Source organism: Cryptotermes secundus, unplaced genomic scaffold (genome assembly GCF_002891405.2).
Source record: "Cryptotermes secundus unplaced genomic scaffold, Csec_1.0 scaffold152, whole genome shotgun sequence".
Lineage (NCBI taxonomy): Eukaryota > Metazoa > Arthropoda > Insecta > Blattodea > Kalotermitidae > Cryptotermes > Cryptotermes secundus.
The window spans coordinates 136,696-160,486 of NW_019720705.1; the positions used below are offsets into that span (position 1 = coordinate 136,696).

Consider the following 23,791-nt stretch of genomic DNA (forward strand, 5'->3'; position numbering starts at 1 on the left):
GAAGATTATGTTGAGAAATAAAAGCATTTTTCAGGTCAGTATTCTTATTTGTTTAAGTTCTATACCCATTTGTGACTTACTTACTGACTTACCCTCGTACATCTTGGCCAGGGCACCAACTACTGTACTGGGGCTTTTTGTGGTTTTCCTCAATCCCTATGGCAGATGCTGGGATAATGCCATAAATTAGGCCATGAATGCTTCCTTCCACATGTTTTACTATTCAGTGCACACTGTCTTTCAACACTATAGAGTCTGAGTTACTGACATTGTCCTTAAATAAACTACAAAATAAATAAATACTTGAGAAGTGCTATCCCTTACAAAAATCTGGCCCATGTTTACAGGAAAGTCATAATTTTTTACAGAATAACAAAGAATGTCATCAGTTCATACAGGCACATTGTTGCTGATCTGTTTCGTAACTTGTTATAAGCTGGGTTCAATTTAGTATACAGTTTTCTTCTTTCATTTATTTACTTTCAAGGTAATTTGTTTATAAGTTACATTCCTGAAAAGCCCTACTTGGCTTGAAGATCAGTCTGAAGTTCTTTTTTTAATTTCTGAATTTCACATGTCATTACTGCTGTCCAGTGACAATTCATATTTCTCTAACTACAAGGACATGTACGTATTTGATGCAACGCTGTCTCTTCAGTTGTTAAATGCTTGTTGATAGTATCCTCTTCAGATGTTAAATGCTTGTTGATAGTATCCGTTGATATGTTCTGAGATGTCATCTGTCCTTGAACTGCCAAGTCAGGTACTAGACACAAAAACTAATACACAAATATGTTTTCTTACATTTTACAGTATAACGGTAAAGTTATACAGGGTGATTCTTCATATAACTTAAGTGTTGTCTTTTTCTTTGAATTTAATCATATGTATCTACACATGCTATTCTTTTCATTTAACCTTTTGAGGCCACTTTTTTGTATGTTCTTTCTGCTTGCATAAATTATTCTCTACTGCTCTATCATGAACATGTCCAATTGTGATATAATTTTTGTACTGGCTAAGCACACTTTTCACAAGGATGGGTAGTTATTTAGTCACTTATTAGTCCATAAAAAATTCATAAAGTCTTGAGTTTTCTTCATGGTATCATATCTAGTTCGCAAGAAGATTATTTTGGTTTAGATATAAGTGCCAGCTATTAAATGTCACTTGTTTCCTTGCATGTGCTAACGTGTGGATTTATACTGGCATTATTTATGGTAAAATTTAAAAGTATACCCTGTGATGGTTATAGTATTATTTACAATTTTGAACTCTTTTAACTTTGATATCGTGGTGCTTAGTTGAAATAGTAATTGTACCTTTAATTATTATATTTTAAATTAATCCATTACTGCAGGCTGCACCAGAAGGAGGTAACTGTTCTCTTTACAACTCTTTAAATCGAACAGCTGATACCAGACAAGAACAATTCCCAACAGATCACCTAATTGGAGTAATGCAGCATTTGACATTGAATCCAGGGACATTTGATGATCTGATTACTCCATTGGTAGACACCTTTGGCCTTTGGTTGGGGAATGCAGAGACATTGTCCTCTGTAGTCAATGTAATTGTGGAACAGGTGAGTTATTCTTTCATTAACCTTTTTTACAGTATTTAAATTTGTTATATCCTTTTTCTGTCTGAGGAGTGACCTACAGGGAGGAAGAAGCTGAAATCTGTAGAAAGTTGCATGATGATAAGCTTCATAATTTCTGCTCCTCACCATATATTACTGGGATGATCAAATCAAGAGGGCTGAGATGGTGGGGAATGTAATACACATGAGGGGGAAAAGAAATGCCTACTCGTTAATTCTATTTGGAATAAGCAAGAATTTGCCTTGGCAGTTGAAGGAGGCTATTATTATATCAGTTCACAGAAGGGTGATAAAACTGATTGTAGTAATTATTGAGGCTTGTCACTGTTGTTAACTTCATACAAAATCTTATCCAGTGTCTTCAAGGTTAAGTCCATACATCAATTACGTTATTGGTGATCATCATTGTGGGTTTCGACATAAGAGATCATCTGCTGATCAGATTTCTTGCATTTGTCAGATAAACGGAAAAAAAAACTCCATGATTTTAATCTGCAAGTGAACTATATCGACTGAGCGACTGCCACTTGTTGGTGAAGTTAGTGCCAACTTTAGCGAATAGAGGGTGTCGCGTGGTCAGTGCAACGAATACCCATGGCCATTAATTTTGGTTTTATAGACCAGAGTCACTGTTTCCTTGAAATAGCTCCTCAGTAGGGACTGGATTTTTATGCCCTAATAACCCCTTAAATATGTGTGCATTTATGCATAAAAAACTTCCGAAATATGCACTAAAATATGCACATAAAAATTTATACCAAATATTAAAATTGATTTTACATTACTTTAAGACCAACAAATCAATATTTAAGTTCATTTTATGTAATCACTGAATGATTCACTTGCAATAAAAAGTTATACTTAAATGCAAATCATGCAACAAAGCCAACATATTTCATTACAAAGTTAAAAAACCAATGGTATTCACAATTAGCTCTCCAAACTTTCAACTTCTCTTCTGTTGCAGTTCACAGTTACTAAATGTTTTAGGTTTTCCATAGTTAGTCGCCTCCTATTCTCTCGTAAGTTGTCCTTATAGTGGGAAAAACTTCTTTCCATCTCACAGGAACTTAGGGGCGCATGTACAAAAGCTGCTGTTTGCTCCATTGTTAGTGATTTTTTACTTGGCAGTTCAGTATGTTTACTGGCTAAAATGTCTTCAATTTCACAAATTTGTTCATATCCTGGATTTTTTGAAAGAATGCTGTGCACTTTTTCCTTTACTACTTCCCTAAGTCTTCCAGGAACCGAATTCAATTTGGAAACAGTGGTTTTGAACACTCTTAACGACTGATACAGAGTAGTATTGCTATTGCTTGCCTCCAGTGAGGAAATTGCAGATGGAAGATGAGAGAAGTGAGCGGATATATAGGAAAGATTAGTTTCTAGCTCTGCGTTTTTTAGTACATCTTGGGCAATTTGAATTGATGCTGCATGTTTGGGATCAAATGTATTCATGACATTCCTAACTGTTTCTAAATGTTCGGTATAATAACTCGCTGCACACAGCAATGTGCCCCAGCGCGTTAAAATTGGTTCTGGCAGAAGTGGAATGCTTGGTGCTACTGCTTTAAAGGCTTCTTTTTTGTATGGCGCTTTAACAGATAACTTCTTCACAGAAGACACCAACTTGTCAACACGTGGAAAGTTTATATGAATTGTTTCTGCAACACTGTGCAACCCATGGGCAAGGCAAGTCAAAATGTGTCATATTTGGAAATATAACTTTAAGAGCAGTACCGGCTTTCATCATATAACTTGCGGCATCAGTCACAAAGAGCAATGTGCGCTCATACTGAATGCCATTTGGCCATAGTAAATTCATGGAATTGATAAAAAATTTGGAAACTGTGGAGCTATTTGTGGTTTCAAATTGCTGTACCGCAAGAAGATATGAGGTAGATTGTTCATTCTTATTAAGGGATCCAACTATACAATTTGCAATAAACCATCCCTCACAATCTTGTGTTTCATCGATTGATACCCACACAAAATTATCTTGAATCTTATCTCTAATGCTTTCAATTGTAAGATCGTAACACTGCTTCACGTAATTTTTGCGCACAGTAGATTTATCCGGCACTTTGCACTGTGTATACTTCTCTATGAAGTTTCTCAAAGTAGAATTGGTTAGTTTCCACAGCGGAATAACTGCCGCTAAAAAGGCTTCGCATAAATCAAAGGAAAACTGTGAAAAACTATTATTAGAAAATTCACTAAGCAATTTTGGAACAGGAGCACTTTTCATGGATTTAATTTTAATATTCTCTTTGTGTATATTAGTGTTCAAATGCTGAAGCACTTGATAGTGTTTTTCACAACCAACTGTTTTCTCACACGCTCGGCAATAAAGAATTTTGTTATCCGTACTTATCATCTCTCCTTTGAACTCCCACTGATACAGCTGTAATTTAGTTTTCTGACTTACCTTCACTTTTGTCACGACTACAGAAAGCTAAACAAACTTAACTACAGACTAGTCACCACTAATGTGAATGGCCCCCAGCTTGAAATGAAGAAGCGTAACGAACCTCATGGAGACTTTGGAAATAAATAAGTGAAGTCCCTTATCAGTTGAATAGTATTATGTTGATAGCAGCTACATGTGATGGCTTCAGACTAATCTCTTCGCGGCCACTTTGATAGTACGCGGATGAGGCAAGTTACGAGTAGAGTGATTGGGTAAGTCCAGTCCTGGGTATTGCATCAGACATATGAATCATGACAAAATGTTGAGTCAAATGTGCAACATATTCTAATACGGAAAGGAAAAATTGTATACACATGACCATGGTTGAAAATTTGAACATACAATTAAAAAATATATATGATAAACATTTTAAAAAGGAAATATGCAGTATAAATAGAGATGTTCGAAAATATGATACTTATTCATAAAACAGGCAAAATATGCATTTATATTCACCATTAAACCATGTCCGAAATTTAAGAAATGAAGTACATATATCCAAACGAGCATACTTTCTGGTTGCAAGAAAGAAATATGCACTTGCATTAAAATCTGGTCCCTACTCCTCAGTTATCCTCACAAGGCTGAGCAGACCCCATTCCAGACCCAGTACTTCTCAGAAAATCTGGTAGCACCAGGAATCGAACCCAGACCTCTGGATCTGTAGCCAGGAACTCTGACTGCTAGACCACAGAGGAAGTCTGCATTTGTCAGATACTGGAGAAAAAAATGGAGTGCAGTGAGACAGCCCTTCAGTTATTAATAGACATCAAGAAAGCACAAGATTAAGTTAGAGAAGTATTGTACAATGTCCTCATAGAGTTTAGGGTAGCCGTGAAACTAGTCAGACTTATTAAAATGTGTTTAAATGAAACCTACAGGGCATTCAGTGATAGGAAACCTTGCAGCAGTATAGAGCAGACACAACATTTCTCACAGATCGCTGCTGTAACTGCCGATAGCAGAATCAGTCATTAGCACTGATAAACACAAGCATAGAGGGGATGGAACGTTTCTCCATGACTGCTGTGCCGTTCCCCGTTTTCCCTGCTAGCAAGAGTGCAGTCATGTCAGCAGCACTCTGTGAGAAATATTGTGTCTGCTCTACGATGTTGTTCCTTGATCATTGAACGCATTGTATAGTAAATTTATTGTAGGTAAACATTTGTCTGATATTTCCTATTCAGAATGGTCTAAGACAGCTGTGTCAAACATGCAGCCCCCATGGCCACAAATTGTGGCCCCTCAACTTTTAGAGCTAATTGATATTAAAATCAATATTAAAATTTTAGTAGAAATATTTTTTGTAAAGACAATTTTCCAACAGACCAGAAGACAAGAGGTCTCACACAGACATAAATTAGCAGGCTGCAGGAAAAGTGTTTCTGAGAATTGCAGAAGGGTTTGTCCAACTAACGGTTTGTAAAGTTCCTGAAGGACAAACTATTTTATTTCAGAAGGTTAATGCACTAAAATCTGCACAGCCTCACCACCTCAAGTATTTCCAAGAATCCCTTCTGGAGGCGTAGTAAGAATGCAAGGAGGGTGGCAACTGACAGACAAGTGCAAGGGATTTCTACCTTCAAAATTAGCTTGCAACCCCCAGTTATTGTCTAATGGGCTGCTAGCAAACTTTCACTTTTATGACCACTGAGACAAGATACACCTTCCTACTAGTCCAGTAGTCTGTTGTACATTGTCATTCAGTTCATTTTCACACAGCGACCGGTGCTGATGTTACATTGTGATGAACATATAAAGGTTATAATTAAACATTAAATTATCAACTATGAGTTTTCTTGTATATGTACAGTAACTTTTAAAGGGCATGTCACTTTCAAAAAATTCAAGTAGCAAAAAAAGAAGTATTGAAAGTGAGCGCCGTGTTTTTCAAGAAAAATGGGAAATCTCTTATTTCTGTTGTGAAATAGAAGGTAAAATTACATGTTTGATTTGTGGGAAAAATATAAGTGTTCCACTTTAGGTAATTATATTGAAATTATTCCTAAATAATAAATAGAATTAAATTTCCTTGTATCAAAATCTAATGTATATTTCTATTTTGAAGTGCGGTCCTAGACTATTATTTATAGGGCCAAGGTGGCCCTCTGTACAAGTTGAGTTTGACATGCCTGGTCTAAGATAAAGAGATGCTTTATCGCCATTGCTTTTCAACTTTGCTATAGAATACACCATTAAGAAAGTCAAAGAAAACCAGATGGAACCAAAATTAAATTGGACACATCATCTGCTGGTCGATGATGATGATGACGTAAATCTCAAATACCACATGTGATTGCAAATATATTAAGTATGCCTGATAATGTTGTAATATTAGCCTTTACTTTCAGTCAATAATGGAACCAAATTTCCGGTACAGTGGAGCAAGACTTTGTAACTTCCTTAACAACGAATTTCCTCCAGGAGAAAGGTCAACATTCAGAACTTTTCTTCTAAATAGGTAATGAAGGATGCAGTTTTCCTTAAATGTATTGATGATAATGATGGCAGTTAGAGAGTATCTTGAAATGTTATCTGCAAATCTACCTGCATAAATATTTGCTGATTAAGTACAGAATTTTTGCTTTGAGAAATATGTGTGTTTATTACGATGGAAGACCTACAAAGTTTAGGTGTTTTTAAATAAAGTTGAAAAGCATGCTTTGTGTACTTAGGAGGTTCATTTTGCAGAATGAATTACAAATTACATGTTCTTTAAGGTACTTATACGATAAGAATAATGTAACTGATGCAAGAAAGGGGAGTGATATTCTGTAATTATGGAGGTGACTTATTTTAGATTCACCAAATAATAATTAAGGCTGTGATGAATTCTTCCCTTGCAATACACAGATATTAAATTCACATGCAGGTATTCACTATTACCCGATATGTATCAAAATTAGCCAGAAGTTGAAAGTACAGGCCTATACTGTATGAATAAACAATCAGTACTGATGCTTCACTGTTGTTATGTACACTGAAAGGAGATTCAGTGTATATGCACTGTTTATGCCTCAAGAGTCATGTGGTAACAGAACACCAATTACATAAACAATCCTATCCAGTGGAGCCTAAACTTGAGACTTTCTTTTAAATAGTAGCATTTTTTGCTCAAAATAAATGCAGAAATGCCTGTAGATCTTCATGTAAAGTGGTAAGTAAAACTGTTTCATCTAAATAAGAATTGAATTAGCTTGGTAAGTTTTGAAAAAATTCTTCATTGTCAGATTTTGTGAAAACCTATTCAGCAGTTCTTGGGTTCTTTTTTTTTTTGTGAAGAGATGGATGAATGGTCAAGTTTTACGCAGAAAATGCCTTCTAAAAGAAGTAATTGAAGGAAAGATAGAGGGGCGAATAGAAGTGACAAGAAGATGTAAGAAGATGCTGGATGACCTTGGGGACAGAAGAGGGTACTGTCATTTGAAGGAGAAAGCTCTAGATCGCATTAAGTGGAGGAATTGTTTTGGAAGAGACTGTGGACCTGTCGTCTGACAGATTACTGATAATGATGATGATGATGANATAAGAATGATATAGAATGCAGTGATGATTTTTTTTATTTCTGTTGAGGTGGGACTAAGTCTCTTGTACTGCGGCCACTTCTGCCATATTGTACCATCCCCAGATGATAGGTGAGGGTGATTGTGGAGCAATTGGTGGAATGAAGATTGGCAGGGGAAACTGAAACACTCGGAGAAAACCTGCCCCAGTGCCACTTTGTCCACCACAAATCCCACTTGGCCAGACCCGGGATCGAACCTGGGCTGCCGCGATGGGAAGTTAGCGACTAACTGCTTGAGCTATGGCGCAGCCCATGCAGTGATGATAATGTTAGTTCTATGTGGCAACAGTGTTTTATTTATGAAATGTAAAGAATTTTTCTGCTGGTGGAAATTATGGTCATATAGATGAAAACACAGAAATTAAACTGTTGTAAGAAATTTGAGTATGTTAAAATTAACTATGCTTTGCACTGATGATTGTTACAATCAGTTAATTGGTAATGGAAGAGTAATTAAAATTATACCAGTTGATTAAAACTTCTTAAGGACTGTTTCCTTACAGTCTTATGGTCTTGTAAATGATTAAATAAAAGAGATGATATTCATACATCTCTGAACTTATATGTTCAACAGTCAGCAGATTACCAAAGTCTCTTATTCTCAATATTATATCTCAGCATCCTGTTGCACTCTACACGATAAATGATACACACTCCGTCCCAAGTGCAAACAATATATATTATATGTCTTTGATCTTGTTCTCTTCTACACTACATGTTTCGGCCTCTATCGGCCATCATCAGGTGTATACTCTTAACGTTGCTGCCACACTGAAACCCAGTCTAAAATTTAACATTTAAAAACGCATTGTTATTTTTCGTATTATCAACATCTACCTCGTTGATATGTGTCTGGTATGTAGATTATATTGCACACGTCAAATTTTCCTGTAGTAGCACTATAAAATCTTTAGTTATGATTTTAAAATCCTTTAAAATTTTCTCTAAATTTTAAATTTAGAATTTAAAATTGTTAGGGTTACTCGCCCTATGTCTAAAGTGCTGGAGCGGCTAGTTCTTGTTTCACACTGTACAGGTGTTATTCTGTGTGGTCTTCCTGTGTGCGTGCCGCTGCTTGTCTTTACTACGTGTACGTGTAGGTACATAGGTCTAGGTGTAGGTGTAGGTCTACATATCTCTTAACACATATTTAATTGAAATGTAATTTATTACGCTGTTAAAGCCTTTTATTCTTGGTCATAGTAGGTAAATCTACAAAAAGAACAAATGCTTTATTTTGTTACATAAAGATCACATTTAGGAAAAGAAAAAGAAAATCTTGATTGAGTTTAAACTACATTGAAATAGTTTTTGTGCATGTGTTTAATTTTCTTATAGTGTGTGTAATAACTGCAAATAGTGGAGCTTTAGTATAGATTGTTTATTTATTTACTATAGGCAAGTAGTTTCGACTTCGTGCCAGTCTGAGTAAGTACTAGCTATCAGTAAGGTAAAGTTGTCCCCTGTGCTTAACTAATTAAGCACTATGCAATGAAGGCGTATGGGTGAGTGGATGTATAGATCCATATTTTCTTGACCTTGACAGTAGCTCGAAGTGAGTGGTCAGCTTCACGCCATGGCTACTTTACCCCTGGGGAAAAAGCGCCCAGGAGCCATTGCATAGGAGGCTGCCTGGGTCCCATAGCCGATCTGGATGACCTAGAGAAGAGAAAATTCTTGACCGTACCGGTACTTGAACTCCGACCCCTCGGTTGTCCAGCCAGTCGCTATCCTGGGTCCCTACCAGCTATCAGTGAACATCTGAATTTGTCTTTTTATTATAAGGGAAGAGTTCATGGTCTTGATTATTCAGTTTTTCTAAAACAAAATCCCTTTGAAGTCATATGATGTCACTCTCCTTTCTCACAGAAGCTACCGTTAATTTTTTTATTAGTAATAAGGAGGTCATATATATTGGCATGTAATTTATAATGCCTGCTGAATGTGCCTGTCAAGTGTGTACTGTATACTTTTGTACACTTATGTAATATACATAACAAGTGGTCTGTTTCTTTACTGCATTAATCACGTTCTGGTTTCAAATTATGGCTTCTTTCACTATGGTGAGTTAAATCAAGAAAAGGTACTCAATATCATTGTTGTCATAACCAACACCACCATTCCTAGTACAGTAAAAGCTACAATGTCCAGCACTGGATGATCCAGAAGGCTCTTCTTAACTGGTTCATGGTTGCAGTGTGCTCTCCTGTTTTCTCTGCCACACTTTATGTTCCCTTTTTGTCACGACTTAACATTGTGTATTTATAATCTAAAAAAAGAAACCAACAAGATTCCAGTATTTCACTCTTTCAATCATTGTTTTCATAGTTAGTTTCCAGTTAATAGGAGCTTTCTGTATCATCCAGTGCTGGATATTGTAGCTTTTACTATATTAAGAATGGTGGTGTTGATTATGACAATAATGATGTTGAGTATCTTCTATCGATTTAACTTGCCATAGTGAAAGGAGCCATCATTTGAGATCAGAACTTTATTAATGCAGTAAAAAAACATTTTATTTAATCATGTACTCTGAACTTTGTTCTGCTGTGATATATGTTTGTTTTTCCTGCAGGTGTCAACAAGAACATGCACAAATATCAAATTATATTTATACAGATCCAGGAAGATTACATGGCTATGTATTGTTTATGGCAGAGTTGTTCATGCAGCTGGAATGTGCAAAAGGTTATGGTCAAAGGATAGAAATTCTGGGAAAAGCATTACTTGAAGCTCTTTCTTTATTACTCAGTAATGCAACATCTGGAAACATTAAATGTATATGTCAAGTTCTCAAGGTTAGTGATTTTGTTTTGTGTAAAGGTATATTTTTTATATGTGTAGTATGAGAAAATATTGTGATCATGAAAAGAAATTATCTCAAGACTGATGGATTTACACATTTTCAGCAGCCCTGACTACAAAAAGGTGGTTTTTGGAATACTTTCTATCTGTCTGTCTTTATGATTGTGTACCTGAATGACTGGGTGAATATCATTTGCATTTATTACTAAAGAGTTATCCATCATAGGTCAGTTCCTAATGGATATGAACATTGTAGCTCCAAGAAATAGGGGCCCTTCACAGGGGCTGCAAAACTAAAATCATGATTCGCTTGAAAATGGTCCAAATTATTTTGATTAAACTTTAATAATTTATGCAGCCCATCTTCCTAAATAAAACTGCACGTGTGGTATCTTTGAGAAACTAACATCATGCCCTCTAGTGGCCAAAACTCATATGGGAGAAAGTATGTACAGTAGAACTTGGTTATAATGTCATAAAAGGGACCTAAAAATAGTGTTGTTATAAACGAATGTCGTAACTGAAATGGGCACTTCCACAGTAGCCTTATGTTAGTCACGTAAAAATCTACCAAAACCGAGTTAAAATGTTGCATTTTTTAGTGAAATACGTAGTTAAGTACAGACTAACGTACCATTAACGTGGATTTGCCCAAATGTATAATATCAAAAACATATTACAGCGCATTTCACTGACAATACACACCGCACTAATACTGTATATTAAAGGTAGGCCTACTCACCAGATTACAGTAGATTACATCAATTGTTGTGCCTTACTGTACCTAGATACGAGTACAGTAATCAGTTATCTTCATCTGTTTCCTGTTACTTGCCCAATACACACTTTCTAAATTACGTTCAATGTCCATAATTTTTGTCACAATTTCACTGCTGCCTCCCCTGGATTCATAAAACAAGTTCACAACCCTAATGGCTTCAAGCGCGTCACTCACAGTAGGGATGGAGACTTCGGAACATTCTTCTCCTCCCTCCTCATCTTCCTCCTCTCTATCCTTCTTCACTTCTGATACAATATCGTCGTCTGTTTGTGCCTCCGTTGTAACAGTGCCGTCTATTGTTGCATATGCCTCATAGTCATACTGACCTAGTTCATCACAATTGACTTTACGCAACCATTCTGTTAAACGTATTCTTCCAGGACAGTCACGTCAGCAAGTAGAGAAAGTGAGGGTGGGCAGACACATCGAACTTTCCCACAATATCAGGGAAATTCAGGAATGAAAATGACGTTACATACGAGGTTGATGCATTTGTGCATGTCGTACTAAGCAAGGTATAAAAACAGTTGCTTTATGAGGAATTAGTTCGTACCACTGAATATTTGACGCAACAGACAACGTGTCGCAGAAACCGATGTTGCTATAACCAAGTTTTACTGTATATTGTTCTTGCACCTGTTTGTTAAGAAATTACCTCTTCGCAGTTTAGATTTGTAATAAACATAGGTTAGCATGTACAATACAATTTTAAAATGGGCTCCAAATGATTTAAAGTATTTAGCATATAATGAATTTTTGTTGTATGATCCACGCTAACTGTATGAATCTCTTAGAAGTTACTTCTGTTAAGCAGTTCCTTCAGCTTTATCTTCACAGTTCTGTGGTGTATCCAATATTAAGAACAGAGTATGTTGTTTCGTGGACATTTACTTACGTACTCCCTGTATGAAGCCATATTTTGTATTTTTTCTCTTTTGCAGCTGGTTTTAATGAAACAATTTGTAGTTATAAACTTTGCTTTAATAATAATCGTCATACGTTCCATCCTTCCTTTTTGGGAGAGGGATTTTCATGACCCCCTATAACTAACAACCTTCCTTTCTTCTTCCAGTGTCTCATATAATTAGTCCAGGAAGCTACGGAAGACTGTTGACAGAAAATACTGTGAAAATTCCTATTGTTGCCTTCTGGTTTATAATACATGTGGTCTGGTGGATGGGTTTAATGAACATACTGCTACCATCTTATACCTTGATGTTGGAGGTAGTGTGTTCCTGTGAAACACTAGTAACCATCTACCAGGCTATATGGTGTTAAACCCCAAGTACTACAGTACTCATGAAATTGTGAACAGTTCTGGTTTTTGTGTGTTACCACAGTTATACAAAGTATATGTTGAAGATTTCTGTCTTTGGGATATAACATCATGTAGTCCTTTAAAGTTCTGCTTGCTACCTGGTTCATACTGGTTTCTAGTTTGGCTTCCACCTCAACTTGAAGATTGGGGTGATACATTTATGTTAAATGTCATTTGACTTTCGTCAGAGTTTATGGTGTTGCATCCAAGGAGATACATACAGCCTCTTAGTCACTGCTGAGAGAATTTAAAATCCAACAAAGTCTGTGTTACATGGATGTTTTGTATCTTATTTATCTGCAGTGCTTATTTAGTATTAGATAATGTGAGGATATCCATGTCCAGTAAACTTGAAGGGATGGAAGTGGTTTAGGCCTTGAAAATCCACAGTCAGGATAGCCAAGATTTGAACCATGCTCTTCATGAATGCAGGCTGGAAGTTTGACTTCTTGAGGCAACTTCCTTGCTTGTTGCTAGAGAATGGTTGCTACTGGTACTGTGAAACCTACATAGAGACATACTGAAAAGCAAAGAAAATAAGTTATTTTGAATATTTTTGATAATATCCCAAGAAAAGTATAACTTGTATTCTGATTGGTGATGTTACAGGCATTTTGAGAGCTTGAGTTTATATTTGAGGAATAATGTTTGTGCAGTAAATTTTACAGGTAAGTTACTGATTGCATTTCCGTTTTTTGGCATAAGAGAAAATCCACCATATGAGATTGACAGGAAGAATAGAAAGGCATATATTGGTACATTCAGTGCTGTATTGGCCATGCATTTAATTTATCTTCTCTTCACTGTAACTGAGCAGCATGCATTGTCTCACTGTAGGTTGCCATGCTGTTACTACATGAGTAATAGTCTGTTTTTAGCATTGGACACACCATAGTATATTGCAGTTGTTTTTCTTAACCTGTTTTTGTTGTGATTTATGTGTCTACCCACAGGTGTGTGCAGGCTTTCTATGGAGTTCATTAACCCCTTCAGTGATGTCTCAAAATTCAAATTGTGTTCCCTAACATATGCCATATATCTTTGTTTCATCCAGAAAGTTTTGACAATTCCCATGTGGTGCTTCCATCTTCTGAGAAACATAAATAAGTGTGAAAGTTATCAGGATATAACAAACACTGGACCTGAATGCTTTCCAGGATATACTGAGTAGGAACATAGTGAATCATAGAAAGGTTCTTGGAATATCACTGAAGTGGTTAAAAGGCATGTGACCTGTCTTTACAAAACTGTATGGGTGAAGCGTTGCTCCCTTTCTAGGTATTTCACTTTGTTATAGCTGGCAGGTCAGCCCCTGGATGCACAGGATCAAACAAATATGAATCAAGTAATGGAGTCCCTTTTACACTTACTGAACAGCCCAGTAGTCGAGTCAGATGTCCGACGTCTTGTCAGCAGTGTTGTCAATTTGAGACATGTTGGATGGGTTGACACATCAAACTTCATGCCCCATGCCAGCACAACACAGCTATACAATCCATACCTGGTAATATTAATTAATTAAATGTGCTCTCTTCATTTATCTTTCTGACCAAGCTCGTCACACTAATTAACCTCCTCTTCTTAATTGTAATAGTTTCTAATCTTGCTAGAATATTAATCACTTTTCATATTTCTTTGGCCTTCATAAACTGCAGATTGTCCTGTATATACCCATGTAGATTGTCATTGCATATAGGTCAAACTCCTGTTTTGCTACAGAAAATTTGGTATGTATAATTTTCTGTAAAAATATCTGTTGTATTTTTATCAGTTATTGAGCCATTATTTTACTGTGCTTCAACTCACATGCATACATTAATTAGCATAGTTCATTGTTCATACACTTGTGGCACCATTTATTTTTGAAAATCAGTTTATGAATTCATCAGTTATTGTTATGTAATTAAAAACAGTACCAGCTCTTCTCTTCATGTTGTTACAGAGTAACTTACTTTTTCCTATTAACCCTTCCGCGACGGATAGTATTTAAATCATTTCCTACCGCCAAACCGACGGGGTATTTAATTATTAAACAGAAAAATGCACTTATCCATGAAAAATTTAGTAACTCTCGCAAAAATTGGTATATTGAGATAAAATTTTCACAGAAATATTCATAAAGAAACGAAGAACAAAACTATATATATATTTTTCAATATAATTATGATAAATAATATTTTTTTACTCACTCGAACTGCTAAAAGTTGAGTTTGGTGTGGTAATCCTGAAAACACTGGTCAATACATAGCCCAACATCACAATCACTGCACCAGTACACGGTTTCTTTTCTTCTTTTGTTTTTTGTACACACTACACATCGCCTTTGTGGTCTAGCCTTTTTTCCTGATGGGGGAATTTTACTAATAAAATGTCTTTCACGAAGCCGGGGGATGGTGTTATCTGATGAATGACGTCGACCTTGTACTCTACGTGCTGCCTGCTCCTGGTCCGTAAACTTCAACAGCAACCCTTCTACCAGATTTACTCTGAATGCTAAGTGGTCTGTCAGTCTTTCCTGATTCTTGTTATAAATTATCATGGCATTTACCACTGTCGCATTCAAAAGGCGTCTGAAGAGTTTCATGTACCACTTATGAAGTCTTTTTCTTTCCACGTTGTAGTACTGTAAAAGCTGATCTTTCAAATCAACGCCACCCATCATTTCATTATAATCAATTATAATTTTTGGTTTTTTTATTTCTTTGTTTCTCTTTATATCTGTCTGTGTGTCGGCATTGTGAAATGTAGAGATCACGGAAACTGGTTTTTTGTCTTGCCACTTGAGAACAGTTATAGGACCTGCGTGCTGAGCTATGATCTCGCCCTTTCTCAACTTTGTGTTTTTTACAGTTGTTGGGACACCCTTTCTGTTCAACCTAAGGGTCCCAACACAGTCAGTGCCATGATTTTTTAATAATTTTGCTAACTGGGGGGAATTGTAATAATTATCCATCCATAGAGTATGACCTCTATGGAGGAGCGGTTCGACCAAATGTAGAACAACAGATGTTGTTTTATTGGTATTTTCTCTGATCAGTGAAGAATTTAGTTGGGTTTCGCTGCCAGTGTAAACAATAAATGACCATAAATACCCAGATTTGGAATCACAGAGTTCATAAGTTTTTATGCCGAATTTTGAAGCTTTCAGTGGCAAGTACATTTTGAATGCCAATCTCCCTTTCCATAGTGTAAGCGATTCATCAATACAAATATTTTGTCCAGGATAGAAGAGTGTCTGAAATTTTTCGTTGAGATGTTGAATGACAGGAAAAATTTTGAAAAGTCTTGTAGGTCCTAGGTAATTATCTTTCTTAGTATTGTCATTGAAATGGAGAAATTTACATATAAGCTGGAATCTGTCTCTCGAAATTACATCAGGAAATGCTGGAGTGTATAGTAATCTTTTCGTTGAAAAGTATGAATTTAGAGTTGGCTTATTGACTATACCCATCAGCAAGAACAAGGCTAAGACCACATACATTTCATTTAGTGTCACTGGTACCCACTGCCTAGCTGGAGATCTAAATGGAAAAACCCTCCCACATATAAATTGTTGCGCATAAGTGTTTGTTTCCTGAACGATATTGTTCACAAAATCCTCAGTAAAAAATAATAGAAATGTCTGTACTATATCGAGCACATTGACAGACTGATTTCTCGGGCCTGAATTTTCAGAAAACCGTTCGCGAACGCCATCATAATTATCCATATTTTGCCAAAAATAACTCTCGTCTGAATCCGCCACTGGAACCCTCGCCACTATTTCGTCGTCATCTTCAATACTAAGATCTTGGATAGCATCAACTACAGCCTGATCTTCAATTTCATTATCACTGTTTTCACTACTATCCGAATATTCGAACTCACTAACTTCCGAGTCGTGAGCAAGGAACTCTTCTAGTTCATCGCCCTGTAAAACTTTCCTACTTGTAGAGGCCATGGTTATGGCGCGACTGAGAGAAGAAAGTGTTATGACATCATAGATTTCTGTATCATTCGTAAGTTTATTTTCTTAGGTTGCATTTGGTTCCAAGAAAAAAGGACCCTCTTGTTTGACTACTTCATTGTGTCAGCAGACTGTACAGCAACCCATTCAAGGAAAACCTTCGTCTGGGGTTTCAGTGAGTGACTCATATAGACAAGCAAAGACCATAGAGTCGAAAGATATATAGTTTTATACATTTTCCTTACTTAGAATTTGAAAAATTTCAATGAAATCTAGGCGCAGTGAGACAAAAGTACGAACTATTACACTAACGATACAAAATAAAAATACCGTGCTAAAAATTCGTCCAAAATAAATAACTCATATACCAATAGAAAGATGAAACCCTAATCTATGTACTCCTGAAAAGAAAATTGGAATATCTTTCCTCGTTTTGTCAGCAACGTCCTTCAAAGCTAACACTGCGCAGGTCGGTGAACTGCACAGATGTCGGTGGCATACGATTATTTAAAGGGTCGGTGAAGCACACGGATGTCGGTGCGGAAGGGTTAAACAAACAAAACCTTAACAGTGAATGTTCATAAAGAATTGTCCAAGTTTCTGTAGCCATCATGTTGTCATTGCTGAATGTATGGCTTCAGGATATTTTCCATTGATGTCATATCCTTAGGGAATCTGATGAAAATGAGCCATAAGGTAAGGCAAGAGGAATCAGGTGCAGAGAGAGTATCCTTCCTACCATCTTGGATGTGTTGCTTTTAACATTAACATTTTTATATTTGAAGTAACTTGTGTTTTTTTGCAGTGTTTTAAGATATAGTCACCATACTAGCATACTATGTGTCCAAATTTTAGAGGGATAATTGTGGGAAAGAAACCTGTACCTACAGATTAAGATGCATTCACATTTCAGATAGCATATTCAAGGAAAAATTTCTTATACTCCAGAAAGTATGTTAAATACATTGCATTGTTTCTTTAGAATCGTATTTTAAATGTACCCGGTAATTGTATTCATTGTTGTGGAAATATGTTCTTGGAAACAGCAGAATGAGCCTGTGTTCTATGGACCAGATGGACAGATAATAACTCAAGAAGAGAGTCAGTTTCTACAAGAAAGTGTTTGTCGAATTCCTGACCCTGAGGAATATGATGATTATGGGTGAGTGGTCATATGCACGTTATTGGAATTAGATCAGTGTTTACCAGTTCTTTCCATGCTTTTCTCTGTGGAAATGTGGGCAGTAGTGGAAAGGTGTACTTGAGCTGGACTCAGTTTTCCCATACCTCATACACTTTGATATTCATTTATTGCAGATATAAACTCTTTTATTAAAATTCTCCCAGACTGACAGCTTCATCACTCATCACTGAGAGTAAAATTCTGACCACTTTGAGACTAACTGTGCCCCCATGTGTTTAGTGACAGATGTGGAGTGACTGTCAAATATGAATTTTATATATATATAACTAAGCAAGTTAATGCAGGTGTAACAATCTTACGCTTGTATTTGGGAGAAGCTTGGTTTGAATCTTGGTTGGGACACCAGCTGTCCTGACTGTAATGGACTGTAGTTTTTTGTGGTTTTCCTCAGTCCATCCAGGCAAGTGCTACTTTAGTTGATAAATGATACAAACTTCGTCCCAAGTGCAAACAATATATATTATATGTCTTTGATCTTGCTCTCTTCTACACTACATGTTTCGCCCTCTGACGGCCATCATCAGGTGTATACTCTTACGTTGCTGCCACACTGAACCCAGTCTAAAATTTAACATTTAAAAAACACATTGTTATTTTCTTCGTTATTATCAACATATACCTCGTTGATATCTGTTTGGTATGTAGATTATTTTGCACNCCTGCTTGTCTTTACTACGTGTAAAATTGACGTGTGCAAAATAATCTACATACCAGACAGATATCAACAAGGTAGATGTTGATAATAACGAAGAAAATAACAATGTGTTTTTTAAATGTTAAATTTTAGACTGGGTTCAGTGTGGCAGCAACGTAAGAGTATACACCTGATGATGGCCGTTAGAGGCCGAAACATGTAGTGTAGAAGAGAGCAAGATCAAAGACATATAATATATATTGTTTGCACTTGGGATGGAGTTTGTATCATTTATCGTGTAGAGTGCAACAGGATGCTTAAATATAATATCGCTACTTTAGTATTCTTTCCAATTCATCATTCACCAATAATTACATCATTTGATGCTGTACAGAGTTTCTTGTAGGGCGAAATTGCTCGAGTCTCTTACTGTTAGCCTATTAGCTGGAACTTCAACCCTTGCCTGCTGACAAGAGTTTTGAGTCATGGCTAATATGCTGCACATTATGAACACAGACTGCATTCTTTAAAGTTAATACTTAAAATGTTTCACTTCTCTTCTTAAACAAGTGTCAAGTCTCTTGAAGAGATTGGTAATACTTTGAGTTCATTGCCCTCAATAATGGTTTCATAGATGTTGTGCATAATTTCATCCTGCGTGTGTGGGGATTATTTGAATACAGTTTATTTTTTTAGGTTTCCCTGCAGATGAAAACCACAGGTCTGGAGACCTAGCATACTGCAATCTGTGGCGTACCAGTCTGATATGTTGAAAACATTAATAATTAGCAGTGTATGCTGTAGCACCCTCATGTATTAAAAACCATGTCCCTTTTTCTTTCACAATTCTCTCAACGAAGGTTTGAAGAATGTCATTGACATACTGCTCTGAATTAATAAAAGTAGAAAAAAGTAAAGCTATCCTTGGCAGGCCATGAAGGCCCATAGGGTTGTGAGATGTTGAGGGTCCGACATTATTTAGACAGTTGGCTCAAAGATGGTGGTAAGGTTGTCAGCCTTACACGCTAGCCATGCTTTACTCCCCAGGAAAATTATTTATTTAATTCCTGGTACTCATTTCTGTTAGAGGATGAGTCAACCCCAGGGCCATAGTGCGGCTGGAAGGATTAGGTCAATCAAAAAAATCTAGTAACCTCATCGGGACTTGAACCCACAACCTTCTAGCTTGTATAATAGCATGTTAAAAATAGGGGTCCTATTATTGGTGTAGCAGTCATGGCACATTACACACATATATTCTGATCATGAAGGGGTGCTTTAAATGTCTCTTGGATTAATACTGCTCCAACACCTATTGTTCTGAGCACTGGTATACCCACTCAAACAGAAACAATCTTCATCAGTAAAAATTTAAGTTTTGGATCAAGAACACATTCGTACACTGCCCACAAAAACCAGTTACAAAAATATGTCCTCTTGTAATCGTCTGCTTCAGTTGTTTGAACGTGTCTAGTTTTATGTTGCACTAGATATAACTTTTTAGTTGCCTTGTTGTGAACCTGATAAGGAACCTTCAGGTTCCAGTAAAGGCAGGGAACTTCCTGAATGGCAGGGTGACCATTGGCTTCTCAAACACTCTGCTCCATGGAGTTAGTCATGTAACTTTTCATAATAATAACTGGAAGTAACGCATAAGGAAATTGAAATCTTCAGTTGAGGTAGCTCTTGAAACAGTTACATGACTGAGATTTGACATATTCACAGCAGTGAAAATTAAGATTGTGATCTCCAATATTATGATACCATGCAGTTGTGTAGGCGCTTACCAACATTTCAGAAGAACTTGATACCTCATTTTTTATTCTGCTCTGGAGACGGAGGCAGCAGGTTTTTGCAAAGCATTGGTAATCACCTGCATGACTGCATGGTGTCATAAGCGTGAAGATGCGACTCTTCAATTTATTTGAATGCTAACCAGAGGAAAATTTTTAATAAAGGATGTTTTGTGCTGACATATATGTGTTACATCTAGGGTGACTGAATCATAGGTAAGTAAAAATATTAAATCGCTGCAAATTAAATGTGATTCAGTTGCTCATGCTTCATGTGTGGTTTATGCATGCAATGTTTATTATACCTGTGTTTATTGCAGGGAGGAAGGGGATAATGTCTGGGAGCCAGATGATGAAATGGATGAAGAAATTCAAGTAGCATTTGAACAGTTCCTGCAGATGGGCAAGAATCATTCAAAAGACACACATCCCACTGATAGCAAGTGCAATGGCTGATTCTGGCCACAAACATGTGTTGTTGACTTACTCTGTCATTTGCAGACAGTTTCATGTAATGAACAGAAAATGTCTTTCTTGTCAACTTAGTGTTAAGTATGGACATTGTGTTATAAGCATATTTTATAAGTAGTTATCAAGAATTGTTTGCAGTCACTTTTGCAAAAAATTGTTGTAGTTTTTCTTTGTTAGGACAGGTTTTGTGACACGGAGTTGGATGTATTGTACTTTAGAAGGTGTAAGATGGAAACTTACTGGTTGTGGTTTGCTTAAGCATATATTTCTTCCTGTTCTGCCATCTTATTTTGATTATTAATATTAAAATTAGGAACTTAGTTAACCACTTCTTCTTGGAGACATAATGCCCAGTAGCAACAGACTGACGTACAATTAACATTTTGCAGATGGTCATGTTTGCTTCCAGAATGAGCAGGGAATAGCTACATGTATGATATGATAATTTAAAGAAGACTCATTTATGATAACTACAAATGGAAATATGAATCTCTAAGATGTGTACATACTTACTTGAGACTTCCTGTCTAATATGATGGAGGTTGAAAGAAACAGGAATCTGATCCAAAGATGCAGCTGTTCAGAAGGAGTGGTGGTAGTAAAATGAAGTTCTCTGCATATCTAGTTAAGCAACACTGATCTCTAGTTCTGTAGAACTGCTGGGTTCACTGCAAAGGCTAACTTCCATGCACAATACCTTGTGCTACATGATGGTCAAGAAGGTATGTATGAAGTTGGCAGAGATTTATAAACAGTTGTTGATCACATCAGTGCTGAGGTAATGGGATTGCTGTTGAATGGTTCATTCCTGTTGTTTCCATGTGTATGCTTCATAATGATGTCCTGTCTATATATATGAAATGCCTCTCTTTCTACAAGTGTATGTTTATTAGTGGGAGATACCGTTACCATGATAGTACAGTAAATCGTTGGTAATATATCAGTAATTTGTAAAACCTGTTCTTCTAAGCATGTCGCCAGTTTTGTGTCTAACATGTCTCAAGAATAGCAGAATCTGTAGCAGGTTGGCGTGAAGATTAGGCTCAACTGCAGTCATTTGTTTTGGTTAAATATTTCAGGTAGTCGTGAATTTTTAATGGAAATTCTATTTTTGGGTAGTTTTGTAGTTGTATATGGTGCAACATATACTGTCTTTATGTTGTAAGATGTACTGAGTTGCTGAAGGTAAAGGTCCACCAATGATTGCTTATGAAAGTGTACATTCACTGTTTGATTTTCATTCCATTGATTGGTTTGTTGATCTATGCATATAGTTGTGGGATGTTTTCCAGAGTCCATAGTAATACATTTTATTAAATGAAACTAAAGCACAACAGTTTGGGGTTATAGCAACTGTATCTTGCTTCAGAAGAAATAATATTCGTTTCAAATGAGCCTCGAATTTATGACTGTGTGGTATAAAATGAAGTGTTCCTTTATAAAACATATTCAGTGGCTTATCATGGTAACAGATTTTGAATTATCTTTCTTTGCCTATTACTGTGTGAAAGTACAAAGATTTCTGGTCACTGTACTGTGTGCTTCGAATATGAATAAAAGAAAACTTGTAAATGTCTTACTTATAAGCAGTAAGGAGGAATAACTTCTGAACACATTAATGTAAATGAGCATAGTGAGTGGCTACATGTATTTATTGTGAGGTCTGAATTTTTATCCATGGGCTTGGTATCAAGGACTGCTTCAGAGTATGTGTGAAGCTTTTGATGTACTAACCATTTCAAGTGCAATTTCATTTTCCTCATGATCTTTGTTAATATATACTCTCCTACATATAGCTCCAGTCTCCTCAGAGATACAAATTACTATTTTGATTGACAAGAAAATGCTTGACGTGATCATATTTGGGCATGATATGTGATTGGTTACTTCTATAAAATGATGATGCAAAGTTATTATTTTGATTCACTTTTTTTCAGAGATTGTTTAATGTTACCCAGTACATATCAAATAAATCTATTTAAAACACTTGATCTCATAAATATCCTTTATATGTAGTTACATTGCAGTGTGATCTCGGAGATCGCAGTGCTGGGGATCAAAATATGTTCCTTTTCATGGAAATGTTGTTTTTTGGTCCTCGTGGATTCCCCCATTCCGTGCATCTTGGGGGTGGATTTCATGGCCCGTGCCAAGGTGCATCTGGACTTCATCGATTGCCAATATAGTTTTCTTTTTCATCCCGAGCAAGAGTTCGACTTTGAGGCCTTCGATCTTGGTAAGTGCAAGTCACAGAAATTTCCATGTGCTGAAGAAGTCTTGGCCGGTCTTGGGTGCGGATCCTTATTGGCAGGGCCAGCCAAGTATGGGGATGTTGACAATCTCTTGTGCAGTTTTCCAGCCTTATTTTCGGATGGGCTCGGCATGGTAGAAGGGATGGTCTGCCATCTAGACCTGAGCGATAACGTTCCGGTGCGCTCAAGGCCTTACCAATGTTCGCCCCCTCATTTGCGGATATTACGCAAGATCGTTCAAGAACTGATGGATAAAGGAGTCGTTTGAAAGAGTTACTCGCAATATGCCAGTCCGGCGTTTCTGGTTCCCAAGCCCTCGGGTGGTCACAGGATGGTGGTAGACTACCACCTCCTGAATAAAAAGATCATTTTTGACGTGTTCCTGATGCCCTCTGTTGAATGTGCTTTCGCGAATTTTGACAAGGCGACCATTTTTTTGGTGTTAGATTTGAACTCACCTTATTACCAGAGTCCCTTGTTGGCCAAGAGCCAGAAGGCTACGGCCTTCTGTACCCCCTTTGGGCTGTTCGAATTCACGAAGTTACCCATGGGATTAGTGTCGGGTGCCAACTGCTCTCGCCGGTGGTGGATACGTTATTTGAAGACCTCAAGCTTAAGTTTGTTTATAACTTAATGGACGACCTGGTGGTCTATTCCTGCTCCCTTGAGGAGCACTTGCTGCACCTGAGGCAGGTTTTTGCAAGATTGGAGAAGGCGGGCTTCACCTTGAACCGGTACAAGCTTCGCCTGGCGCAGAGGGAAATTCCGTTTCTGGGTCATTTGGTTTCGGCAGATGGGATTCGGATCTTGCCAGAACGGGTCGAGGTCATTAGGGTGTTTCCCCCGCCCAAAAACCTTAAGGAGGTTCGGAGATTTTTGGGGATGGCCGGGTTTTACGGCCGGTTCATAAAATGCTTTTCCCAACTGGCGGAACCCCTCCATGCTTTAA

General features: G+C 36.9%; 1 protein-coding gene across 5 annotated transcripts in view; it reads left to right on the forward strand.

Moving 5' to 3' along the window:
* The window catches only part of LOC111871194 (polyadenylate-binding protein-interacting protein 1), a 36,067-nt gene extending 13,491 nt beyond the window's left edge, over window positions 1-22,576 (forward strand). For 4 of the 5 annotated variants that reach the window (XM_023864107.2, XM_023864140.2, XM_023864126.2 and 1 more), the window contains 6 exons: window positions 1,361-1,585; window positions 6,425-6,534; window positions 10,214-10,436; window positions 13,840-14,046; window positions 17,535-17,650; window positions 20,440-22,576. In XM_023864107.2, the coding sequence (XP_023719875.1) occupies window positions 1,361-1,585; window positions 6,425-6,534; window positions 10,214-10,436; window positions 13,840-14,046; window positions 17,535-17,650; window positions 20,440-20,575 (1,017 nt within the window). In that variant the 3' untranslated portion in view covers window positions 20,576-22,576. The remainder of the gene's footprint in view (window positions 1-1,360; window positions 1,586-6,424; window positions 6,535-10,213; window positions 10,437-13,839; window positions 14,047-17,534; window positions 17,651-20,439) is intronic. The other variant, XM_023864133.2, reaches the window with a different exon arrangement.
* Window positions 22,577-23,791: the final 1,215 nt, after the last annotated feature.